The 13351-nt window shown below is 33.6% G+C and overlaps 2 protein-coding genes across 2 annotated transcripts; one reads left to right on the forward strand and one right to left on the reverse strand.

Moving 5' to 3' along the window:
* Position 1: 1 nt before the first annotated feature.
* Positions 2-730, reverse strand: LOC6579172 (28S ribosomal protein S17, mitochondrial). Its single transcript, XM_002005033.4, has 2 exons — positions 536-730; positions 2-477 (listed from the first exon to the last, which is right to left on the reverse strand). The coding sequence occupies exons 1-2, from the start codon at positions 641-643 to the stop codon at positions 118-120; spliced, it is 468 nt and encodes a 155-aa protein (XP_002005069.1). The 5' UTR covers positions 644-730; the 3' UTR covers positions 2-117.
* A 108-nt stretch (positions 731-838) lies between these two features.
* On the forward strand, positions 839-2907 carry LOC6579173 (ras-related GTP-binding protein C). Its single transcript, XM_002005034.4, has 5 exons — positions 839-1033; positions 1239-1709; positions 1770-1988; positions 2054-2196; positions 2263-2907. The coding sequence occupies exons 1-5, from the start codon at positions 1031-1033 to the stop codon at positions 2588-2590; spliced, it is 1164 nt and encodes a 387-aa protein (XP_002005070.2). The 5' UTR covers positions 839-1030; the 3' UTR covers positions 2591-2907.
* The last annotated feature ends 10444 nt before the right edge of the window (positions 2908-13351 follow it).

Genomic DNA, 13351 nt, shown 5'->3' on the forward strand with positions numbered 1-13351 from the left:
ATGCATTAAAAACATTTATCGACATTTTAAATAAAAATATTTAGTAAAATGTAACGTCGACTATATTGTTTAACTACTTAGAGGCCTACTTAGAGCAAGATTGGAGGTACTTTAGGGCTACACGGCGAAGGGCTGATCTTTCCCATCCTCGTGATATTTGATGTAGGTTTCGCCGTGTGTAAAGTCCTTGGTACCTTCCAGACGACCACGTGGCGGCGCCTTATCGTAATCGAATGCCTTTTCTGATTTGCCGAACAGCTGATTGGCCATTTCGATGTCCTCGCGGTATTTGCCAACAACAACTTTTTTACCGCTAATTGGATCGGTTATGTCACCCAGCGGGTAAACTACTTTTTCCACCTTGTGCGTTATAAGTCGTGTCAAACGTTCGGGCAGCTCTCTTATTAATACAACATCGCCCGTTTTACACACCTTTTCAGGATCGTGTGCAAAGAAGAATGTATCCTTTTTAAAGTACTGCAATTAAAGAATTTTAATAAAATACCCACATGCCGCCGAAGAGAACTTTACACACCATATTTAGGTTTGTGTCCAGCTCCATACGACGAACACGTATTTTGGAAGCATTTTGCTTGATGCAGGGCATGCATTGACCCAATAGTAGTAATCCACGAGATGCCATCTCACTTAAATATTTAATAATAAAAACAACGTTAATTCACGTTTCTCAAAACCAAGTAATTTATGAATTAAGTGTGACCAGATTGTAGCACCCAAAAATACCATTACAAAAATTCAAAACAGCCATTCATTCGTTTAGTATTTAAAATTATTGCGCAGCAGGTGTGCACACACTTGATGTAAATGTTGATCAGCTGTTTGTGGCAGCTGTTGTGTACACACCTTGTCTCCGATAAGAAACAGTTTTTGTGTTGTGTGCTCCGCAATTTAAAACTTATTAAATTTAATCCATTATTTACACAATTTTGTTATAGTAATATAGCGCACGTTAACCCAACTGCATGTTAAATACAATAGCTGTGTACAAGCAACGCACGCTTACGTCACCATGGTAAATAAACAAAGAAGCCCTAGCAAATCAAAGTCGAATCGCTCCACAACTGATAGCTGTAAATTGGATTAAAAACGTTGTTCCCTAAACGCTTACGAGATTAAGAATGGCTGAGCAACTGATATGCGTATTTAATATCAAGTTCAACAACACAAGTCGCTTTTTAAAAATATCTACTTTGATCTGATCTTCAAATTTTTTACAGAGCTACGAACATGAAGACTATCCCGAGGATCCGTTCCCAAAAGATTTCGGCTATGGTGCTTATGATCAGGATGGCCTCGATCTCGAAGCGAATGCGTCTAACAACAGCGAGACAAAACCTCGCATTCTATTGATGGGTCTGCGGAGATCGGGAAAAAGTTCCATACAGAAAGTCGTCTTCCACAAGATGTCACCGAATGAGACCGTCTTCCTTGAATCGACGAGTAAAATTGTCAAAGACGATATCAACAATTCCAGCTTTGTACAATTTCAAATCTGGGACTTTCCGGGACAAATTGATTTCATAAAGCCGCCATTCGATTCAGATATGATCTTTCGGGGCTGTGGTGCCCTCGTATTTGTGATTGATGCCAAGGATGATTACATCGAAGCTTTGAGGAAATTCAAGGATACGGTCATCGAAGCGTACAAAGTAAATCCTCATATCAAATTCGAAGTTTTCATACACAAGGTAAGACAGACAATCGCTTATCAATATGTTTTGTTAATGCAGGTGTTTATTTTCTCATAGGTTGATGGCATTAGCGATGATTCGAAAATGGAATCACAACGTGATATACACCAACGTTCGTCGGATGACCTCAGCGAAGCGGGTCTAGATCAGATACATCTAAGTTTTCACTTAACCTCGATCTACGATCATTCAATATTCGAAGCGTTCTCGAAGGTGGTGCAAAAGCTAATACCACAACTGCCCACGCTAGAAAATCTGTTAAATATATTCATACCAGTAAGTAGAGTTGATAAATTCTTATCAATGTAAATAATTATATTATTATTGTTATTGCCCTAAAGAACTCTGGGATAGAGAAAGCGTTTCTCTTTGATGTCGTATCGAAAATTTATATTGCTACTGATTCATCACCTGTGGATATGCAAATCTATGAGCTGTGCTGTGACATGATTGATATGGTCATTGATCTGTCAAGTATCTACAGGTAAACTCGATAATATATTCATAAACGAGCACAATATTTAATACAGTTCATCACCTCTCCCCACAGCTCTGAGGAAACGGCGTTTGACAGCGGCAGTTCTAGTCTCATCAAACTAAATAACAATACGATACTTTATATGCGTGAAGTGAACAAGTTCTTAGCTTTGGTCTGCATTTTGCGCGAGGAGAATTTCAATCGACAGGGTGTCATTGACTATAATTTTATATGCTTTCGCGATGCCATTAGTGAGGTATTTGAACTGCGATTGAAACGTCAGAAGCAACTGCAAAATCCCGACCAGGACGATGATGAACTGGCCGACGACCGTGGCCTTACCATGGGTGGTCGTTTGAACCATGATAATGATGCAGCTGCGGTATCCAGAGCGCCATAAATTACACGAATCATAATTCCAGTGACCTTAAGTTTTGTGTGCTTAGCTTTTTGCATAATTTTTCCCCGTTTATCTTCATATTTGAGCACACACATACACACAGAGACATCAAAATACTGATAACACTGATTTGTCTTATTATTTTTTATGCAATTTTTATGTTATTATTTTCTTTTATATATCTTTGCTCTGTTCTATATTGTTAATTCATATGTGTAGCCGCTTTGCTGCTCCTTACAACGCCAGAAATGCCCAGCGTTTATAAACACTACAACTAAAAATATGTATATTTTTAAATAAAATTATATTAAATAAAAGTTTGATACTATTTAAATTCAAAGAATATGCGCAGTATCTTATTTTACGTTCGCGGTCATATTTCAAACACAATATCGATTTTATAGGCGATCGCAACTATTTGCCCGATAGTCTTTTGTGCGCATATCGAATATATATAAACAATGTAAATAACTCGAGCATAAATAAATGTGTATATACCATAGTAATCGTTATTCTTTCTATAAACGCAATATATGCATGAATATATTAAACATCTACCAACTAATATCGATATGGTTTGAAAGAAGTCAAATATTTTAAATCGATGACTTATATCGTTGCATCGATGTTTTCTTATATCACTTACATCTCTAGAACAACTACAACAGACTGGTCGACGGCGACACTCTTTGCATGTGTGTGTGCGAGCTGGTCATACAGTTGTGAAAAATGAGCTGCTAAGAGCAGTAGAATTAATAGTTAATGCGCCAGTAGTAGCCGAAATAGTTAATTTGTCTTCAACACATAAATCGTGCTAATTTAATTAAAAGTTGTTTTTGTGCATGTGTGGTGTGGACAGAAGATCGACGGGGTATTGTAGTAAAAAATATTTTTTTAAAAACCAGTTAAAAACGGGTGAAAGAAAGAAATTTGATATATGTATGTGTGTGCAAGTGTATGTGTTAGTCTGTGGCTATATGTGTGAGGAAAAGCAATAACAACAACACCAACAACAACCTGGTCTCGTATGTCCGCTTTCCTTGCTCATTACGGTGCTTTTCTGTGCCCAAAGTGCAGGCAAGTGCAGCCTGGAATAATCACAAGCAGAATCGACGACAGGTGCGTACACAAAGGTTTTTTACTTTCTGTCTACTCTGTTTGCTATTTATTGATTGTTCAAATGCTCGGCCACTACAGCATCCCATCACAATAGATATTAACTCATTCAACCAAAATACTTTTTATGTATAAATAAAGTGAAAGGTGGTGGCACATCTTCAGCCTTTTGTCTGTCCCCTCCCATACAAATAACAAACGATAATAAAAGATGAAGCACATGTAATTGTAATCTACTAATAATATACTAAATATATATGTATATATGCTAAAACTCTATTGTTGATTGATTCGGTGGAGAAAAATGAGAGTGAAGAACCACTGTTAAAGCGATGAGATGTGCGTGTGTGCGAAAGAGATGCTGCGCACCACTTTCATGATAACAGAAGTAACAAATTGGCAATCGATAAATAACAAATTGTTGCAGTTAGACTCGATTCATTGCAGCTGTGCAGCTGGGCGGAACCAGTGTATACATAAACCACTAAAGTAGATAAACAATTAACCGCAAATGTGTTCTGGAGTGTTGTCACCCACCCGCACATAGTAGAGCTTATGTCATAAGGGAAAATATATGTACATATATGTAAATCTACACATACTTGGATATATTTAGGATTTTATGCATATAATGATTTTTTTTAGTAATCAACCCCCAAATAACTGAAAACACCATAGCAACATATGTAGGATGTTATGCTTATGACCTCAGACATGTGTTTTTTTTTCTTGCTGTCTCTCCTTTTTGGCCATTTCCTACCTCAAACGATTTGAGTCATGCAATCTCAGACATTTGAGGTTAAGTCTGCATTTAGCCGGGTAGTTTTATTTTGCAGGGGTTGCAGCTTTCATTGATTTTATTATTGTGGTAAACATTATATCCGACCATTGTCTTTGCTCAAGCAAAATTTAAATAATTTCGTCTTAATAGAGGAGGTGGGGGTGGGGGCCTGACCAAAAAGCGTTAAGTGTGTTAATGTTTTTTAATTTGTGTTGCCAACACGTGCCGCTTACAATTTTCGTTTTCTTTGCTCCAACAAATTCTCAACTTTGAGAGGGCGTGCCCCAAAGGCAATGAGTATTCGACGCAGGTGGCACAAAGAAATCTCAAAAAAAAAAAAAAAGATACAAAAAACCCATTTGTAGTCAAATTAAATTTCCAACAAACCGTGAAGTTGGTTAGTGGGTTTTGTTGTTTTGGCCAAAAGATATGAGTTTTAGTTGCATTCATTTCTGTTTTTCTTTTACGCCGCTTCGTCATTTTCAACTCTTTCTCGCCCCCTCTCGCCTGTCTGCTGTTATCTGTCAGACGAATATTTGCCGTTAGTTGTAGCTGGCAGCAGGCGCTTTGTAAATTATTTTTTATCGATTGCTTTCACACTTCCGCACTGAACAATTCAATCAGACCAACAGACAGACGGAACAATTGACTTTTTGCTACACTCTCATTCATTTCTCTCATTCTCGTGTCTGTCTATTAAGTTCTTTCTCTTCTATTTATTTTGCCAGCCATCATTCATTTGCTGGCCATACTTTGTTTGCTGTTCTTGTTGGCTGCGCTGTCCGCTTGCTCCAAGCGGAAGCGACGTCATTTATGTAAATTGTTTGCGTGACATTGCTATAGAGAGTCCATATTATGAACCGGTACACGCACGCCCCTAGGCATTAAAGGCAAACAATTGTTACCACCAGAACGAAAGCCAACTCAGCCTGCCTCCCCCACCCTCCGTTTCTCCCTTCCTCTTTCTCCTCAATGGCGGCTGCGCTTTGTCAACCATAAGCAGTCAATTTGCCATAAAAAATAATGAAAAACAACAGTAAAATTTAAATTTGCATAGAGCCAGCTGTTAATGTAATGTGAATATAACAGAAATGCGATCCGCTGTTAATGGCTTTTCGAGTTATGTTAAGTATTTCGTTGTATAAATTGACAACTGTTAACATTATTATAATTAGGCAAAGATAAACAATTTCCCTACATTTTATGTGATCATAGAAGCGTAAGCCCTTTTCATTTGGCTGATCGACTGTTATATTAAAAGCTTTCTTTACGTCGATATGTTTAGCAGCTGCAAAGGCAATTGTTGTCCTTGACATTTAAGCCAATTTATTTAATTATTAACACATTTTTTAAAATAAATATTTTCAGCTGTATAGTTGAGCGAGTTATTTCTAGATCATAAAGTCAAGTAATTGCTTTAAATACAATTTGACGAAATACAAATTAACAATAAAAATCAGCTAATGTGGGAACATACATTTCTGCTTTGTGTTTCGGCAAGTAATAAAACAGTTTTATTTTCCTTCATTTTTCCCTTTAAAAATCTCAACGAATAAAGTAAAAAATGTATATGCTTTCATCTGGCGCGCCATAGATTCAAATTGGTTTGCAGCTTGTTGAATTTTTGTTGTTGTTGTTTGGTTAAATTACCTGCCCTGTGCGCAAAGTTCAGCGAGGTGAAACGGTTAAATGTTTTCAAAAACTTGCCCCCAAGTCGCACACAACACAGACATAACTAAATATACATACATACATTTATATATGTATGCATGTATCTATCTGTGCTCCACATTATGAGCCTTTATTACTCTGCCGATACAGGGTGCTTCAGCTACACTGAAATATCGGTTCAATGCACTTGGCCCATGATAAACTACAAATTATGTATGCATTTCTCTTATAGTCACGTTGCTGTTGTTTTTTTGTTTTTTTTTTTTTTTTTTTCTGTTTAACTCTGCTGTCAGCGAATATGAATAATGCGATTCAATATAAAAATAAAACGTGATATAAAATAAAATAAACTGAAAAGAAATATATAAAAACCAAATATATATATATGCTACGTATAAATAATAACAATTGCTGTCCGGGGAGCAACGCACCATAATAGTATCAAGAAAATACATATAGACTCACGTATATGGCGCATAATTTGGCAGTCTAGCCCAAAAACTGAATCATACGCCAAAAACTAAGGGTAAACAATAATTATACATATGTTATATATGTATGTTTGTGAAGAATGCTCATAAAATATATATAGACAGAATGAACAACAAACTATGGCAAATTCCTAACTGATCTGAAGGGTATATTACTTTTATGCAAATATGTAGCATGCTTGATATATATGTATATATATTTGTAAAACATTATAATATATATATTCTTGTATAAATCATTAGAGTTTTCCATAAATATTCTCTCCATATTTCAACTACTCAGTGAATTCGATGCTTGCTAAACGAACGCTCATAGAGAGTTTAAAAAGGCTCAACATACTCTTCTCATATTTTGAGTGACCTTTTCCTAGGTATAAAAGGCGCGTCCGTTGCCGCATCGAATCAGTCACGATCCTGACCTGGACCGGGTCAGTTTTAATACAGTGAAGTGCAGTGACGTAGTTTAGTTAGTTACTTAATATAGTTAAGCTTTTTTGTTAATATTAAATGTTCTTGTTTAATATTCGATTGTATTTAAATATATTTTATAAATAAATGTTATTTGTTTAATATTATAATATTGAAATGTAAAGAATATTTTTTTTTTTAATTTATTTATTTATTTATTTATTTATTTATTATTTTTTTTTTTTTTTTTTAGAGTTAATGTTATTATCATTTTTATGTTATAAATGTATGTCGATACATAAAATGTTAAAGTACAAAATCTTAACGTTAGTGTTAAAACGTTACATGTATGATCTTATAGAGAAGAGCATTTATCTTGTGATTTTGTGATTTCCTCTCCCTTGAGTACAAAAGACTTATACAACATATCATACTCATACAATACAAACAGGGTATTTAAGTGGCACACAACAACGAAGAACGTCATTAGCACTTCCCTTTCTTACCATATTTCACACAGTTTATATATGTACATATGTATTTACCTCCAATGCTCAGATCAATTTTCTGCCTGCCTGCAAGCGATTTTAAATGAAAAATCACTGTAAAATTAAGTTTCACCGTTAACGGCTCCATACGCTCGTACCAAATATTGACCTAGTCAACGAAATCTGAATCACCTTAACGATGACAACGAACTTTTTTCATATATGTACATACATACATATACATATATGTATATTTTCCATACATGCAAAAGTTCATCCGATCACTCTGAGCGTTGCAAAGTTTGCCAATAAGCTTTCGCGCGCACAAAGCTCTGAAGCAAAGCTTTTAAAGAGCGCAAGCTAAGAGTAACTTTGCAAGGTATTCTCTTTGTTAAGTTTTTGTTTGTTTCTGTTTTTGTTTTCGACATTGAGTTGTGGTTTTTGTTGCAGTAAAATACATTTGTAAAGAAATACTTAACCTTATGCCCTGAAGGTTTTTAATTGTAAAACAAGAAAGTTGAGCCTGGTTCAAATGCATATTATATAGGTTACAAATAAATATAATATATATATGTATATGCATGTGTATGAGTATGTGTCATAAAGAATAACCTTTGTTAAGTGCTTAGCAATTAAACCAGGCTAACAACAACGACAATAAAATGCAATTATATGCAATCAGTTAACAGCTGCTGCGGCTGGTTGTAAAATGCTATTTGCCATTTGCCACGCCTATTTCAACAGCAATTGCAGCGCGTGTAAATAAATTCTTAATAATACTGAGCAAACAACAACAATATATTATAAACAAAGACAATTTGTTTACGTGCAGTTTATTTTGTTGTCGTCATCGAAACAGCTTTGTTTTTTTTTTTTTTTTTAATTCGATATACAATTATGAAACGTGCAAAATTGAGTTTATGTGGATTTTTTTGGTTTTTTATTTTTCATTAATTGAGTTTAGCTGATTTAGCGTTGCAACTTTTTCTATTTGTTAAGAACAAACTAATAAACAAGTATAAAAAACAAAATCTTAATTTGCTTGTATGGTTTAATTTTTATGCGTGATGAAAGTCAAAGTTGTGAAACATTCACTCATTTTTGCTCGGTACTGTATATTGTACATATATTATATTGCATATGGCTTAGTTATGCAATGATTAAGCGCGTAATAAGCAGTGAAAGCTTATTAGAGCACAAAGTCGAGTTCTTAATTTTAAATGGGTTTGAACATTACTTTAATGAAAGATGAATATTTTCAAATTTTCTGTAAACAAAATAAAATAAAATAAAATATTGCAAAACTAAAATACTTTAATAATAAAATAAAACAGAATATACAAAAAATCTTTATACCATGCTGATAAATGATAATAATGATAATAAATATTCGTTTTGTACGTAACTTAATATTTCTGCTAGATTAAATAACCTTGATGTGTATTTGTTTTTTTTCCCCACTAGGAGGCTTTTTTTTTTTTGACGAAATTATAGAATTGAAAACAACTAAAGGCAACCGCACTATTTGTTTATATACTATATCAACTACATATATATGTATTTACATATACATACATATGTATGTGTGTACGCTTTATGCGATAAGACAAACAACATGCGAGCCAACTAAATTTCGCTATAGAACATTCTTTCTCATCTATCTATATACCTACATTTATATATGTATATACATATATTTATAGTTGTATTTTGTTGTTTTCAAACTCTTGAGAAATAAACAAACTAAAACATTTGTACGAGTGCAAATTAATTAAGCGAAACAAAAACAAAACAAAAGCTGAATGAATAAGTGTGACTGCTGTACAGGTAATCTATATGTATATTATAGGGAGAGAGTATTACGTATTACATATACCCTATGCCATGTTAGACGACGTCAATCGCTTTTCAAACTGGCGATAATTAAATTGTAAAACCTTTTTAAACACAATTTAATCAGATTTAAATTTAATGGGAAAATGTACGTAACTCGTAGCTCGTCACATGATAATTTTTAGTTTTCTAATATAATATTTTACTATATTAGTTATTTATGACTCAGAGCATCGAATATATTAAGTTTTTACGTATGTCAATGAAAAATTTTAATTAATTTTGAATTGTTTGAAATATTTATAGATTTTATGAATGGGAAAGACAGCAAGAGAATCTCTGAAAAATAGAATTATAATGAAACAAAATATTAAAATTATTATAAAATATACATATGCAAATATTACTTATTAGAAATTTTTATAATTTGCCATACGATTGGAACCTATCTACCTCATAAAACTAGTTTCCACATTTAAGCAAGGCTCAAGCCTTGATTCTTTGGTTGTTTTATGCGAGGTTTGCAAAGTTCACGATTAAAAATTAAAAATTCGGCTTTCAAATGGTTCAAAATCACAATATAATGCATATTTGTCAATTTCGCTATTTTTGTGTGCATTGCTTGTGTTTTTTTAATAAAGTTAATCTTGACTTAAATTTAAACTAGAATCGATTGCATTTTTATCTTCAAAGTAAATAACTTTCCCAATAAAAACACTGTTTGTTTATACGAGTATAGTATAGTATATTACTACACCTTATCTCTAGGGTATTAAGTAGCTGCAAAATTAGTCATTGCTCTATGCATGTGCATTATAACATAATATAGTTTTTGTTGTGTTGTTGTTGTTGTTGTTGTTGTTTTCAGTGTACTTAAGCGAAACCCACGCGCAGTTCAAGTTGTTTACGTTTTGAGTTGTTGATGCCAGCTAAAGATACAAATACATAGACATGGATATAGATACATAAGCAGATACAGAAACAGCTACAGATATACATTTCAAAGCAGAGAAACAGATTCTTCTATGCCCACATTTATGCGAGTCGGGCCCACAAATTACAGCCAATCAGGGCCGCGTAAACATGCAACAACAAATACATGAATATACATACATATATATTATATGTATATATACATATATACTATATATACGTGTAGATATGCAAACACATTTGTGCTCTCATAGAACCTGCTGCGTTGCGTATGCGGAAATGTTGTTGTCACTTGTTGATGTCTTTGTTGTTATTGCTATTGTTGATATCTCGTATTGTTGTTTTCGCGCCAATTGCACCGCCAATTAGATATTAGACGCCCAACCCAAATAAGATTTGTTACACGTGTCAGCCGTCGCACATCTCATTTGAATTGTTATTTAGAACTGTCATATAATACACATAAGAGTTAAACAACTCGTCAGAAGTGTAAGACAACTTGCCAACTTGCTTTTGATTGACTGATTGAGTAATATTGATTGATTGAATTGGAATAGTTAAAATATGTTTATGTATATATATTACTGTATTTTCAATTAATTAAGTAAATGATTAATTAACAGGCAGTAATTTCGCCTTTGTTAATTTTAAGCTCACATTGAATCGTTAAAAAATAAAAAAAAAACAAGTAAGAAAGCTCTAGTCGAGACTGCTCGACTACGAGATCCCCTGAACCCTTGGAGCAATAGATATTTCAATACTTTTTCGCGACTTTCAGCTTACACAAGAAACACGCACACACACACACACACACACACGTACGCACACACAAGTAAACATACACACACACGCATAAAGACACACATACACACACACATGCATACAGACACAAACGCATACACACACACACATACACACACACATACACATACAAGCAACCACGCATAAACACGCATGGGCTGCAGTGTGCGCTTACTATGAGAACTTAATTGTTTAATAACTTTTTTTATGGACGTACGATCTTCATGAAACTTTTAGATTATGATTATAACATGAATATGCATGTAATTGCCAAAGCACAAGTCTCTAGTATTTGAAATACGCTTTTTACAAAAGTGAGGGTGAGGGGGTGAATTTAGAGGTGGGGGGTAAATTTTAACAAAAACCGAAATTGTATAAATTGCATATAAGCATACATTAAAAATTTGGAGACTCTAGCAATAAAGGTGTAGAAGATATAATTTTATAACTGGGTTTCGATAAGGTTTTTTATCGATAAAAAAAGATCGGGATGAGTTATCGATTTTTAATGATAAACTTGATATGCGCGCTGTAATTACGGACATTTTAAAAAAAATTTGAAGTCTCTAGCTCTTATATCTTCTGAAATCGACGCGTTCATACATACGGACAGACGGACAGACGGACAGACGGACAGACGGACAGACAGACGGACAGGGCCAAATCAACTCAGCTCGTCACCCTGATCAAGAATATATATACTTTGTGGGGTCTGCCACGCCTCCTTCTCCCTGTTACATACATTTCAACAAAACCATTATACCCTGATTTCCCATTGAAAATGGGTTCAGGGTATAATAAAAAAACCAGCTGACATTTAAAGTTCTTTCAACCGAAATTATTTGTTTATTCACACCAATTGTCAGTTTCGTTCCAACTGTAACCCTAATGCGTAGTATCTTTACTATATTGTTGTTGTTGTTGTTATTGTTATTGTTGTTAGTTTATTTGTCAGTGTTAGTGTTAAAGGTACGAATAGCGCTCTACACGCGCTCAATGCTTAACAAATTCGACCTTGATATGGGTATCGCCGGGCTATCTGCTATGCTCAGCTAGAAATAGCCGGTTGTGAAAAACATATACATATACAAGCTTATGTATATACATATAGAAGAGTTTGCCCCTCTATACCGATACAAGTATATGCCGTATGAATATGTAATACATATGTATGTGTGTATTCATGTCTATATGTATTCAACGCATGCTCGATTAAAGGGGCTCGTCTCGAGTTGCCTCTCCAGTTGCTTTCAAGTTTGCTCTACACAAATTTTTCAATTGACGCCTTGAAATCGCTTTAAATATATTAAAAGCTATATATTTAACTATATTATGGTGTACTTTTGACAGCTCGCCAATTTGCGAATAAATTATAAAACTGAGTAGTTTATCAAACAATATTTGTATTAAAGTTCATATAAAAATCGTTTTAATTATTTATTTTATTTGTGTCCTTTAAAAAAAAAAAAAAAAAACCGGATGTTTCCAAATGCAAATTTTGCTAAGTTATGCTCGCTATAAAACTACAATATCAAAACATTATCAAGGTAAACCAAACTTGAAAACGAATGCGAAATCACAAACCAAATCAAAGAACAACACAAGAAAATAACATACTATAGAGCTCTACATATAGACAAACTGAACCATTTAGATATACATATGTATAAAATATTACACATTGAAAAATATCTAGCCAAGAAATTGTCAACAAGCTATAAAATGAAATTCACTAATATACATATATAGAGAAACGTATGTACTGAACTTATATTTGATATTGAATAGTCTAGACTAATAAAAAAGAACTATACTATGTAATACTTACGCCTTGAACGATTTAAATTCGATGACTAAATTTGATTGCTCTAACTATATTTCGTCTTTGTTTTTTGTAAACACATTTTCAGTATCCCTTATAAATAGTTAGCTAAAATCCTAAGTTCTTCAGTTTTTTTGCTAAAATTTCTGTGAAGATTCTTGTAGCGGGGAATTTTAGAAAGTAATTGCTTTACCTGTACACTCTATCAAATTTCTAATATTGAATCTTTATGAGTATTTCATTTCAGTTAACTAGAATCTTTATATTATTATTATAAAAAACTTCATATTTCAATGTCATGTCTTGTCATGTCTTGCATCTGTCTATCTTGTCTGAAATTCTTTCATATATCTTGATGAGTAAACCATACCATAAGCCCTGTCATATATAATTCATATATAACTTTGCACTTTGTTT

Source organism: Drosophila mojavensis, unplaced genomic scaffold, assembly GCF_018153725.1.
Source record: "Drosophila mojavensis isolate 15081-1352.22 unplaced genomic scaffold, ASM1815372v1 contig_80, whole genome shotgun sequence".
In the NCBI taxonomy this organism is placed as follows: domain Eukaryota; kingdom Metazoa; phylum Arthropoda; class Insecta; order Diptera; family Drosophilidae; genus Drosophila; species Drosophila mojavensis.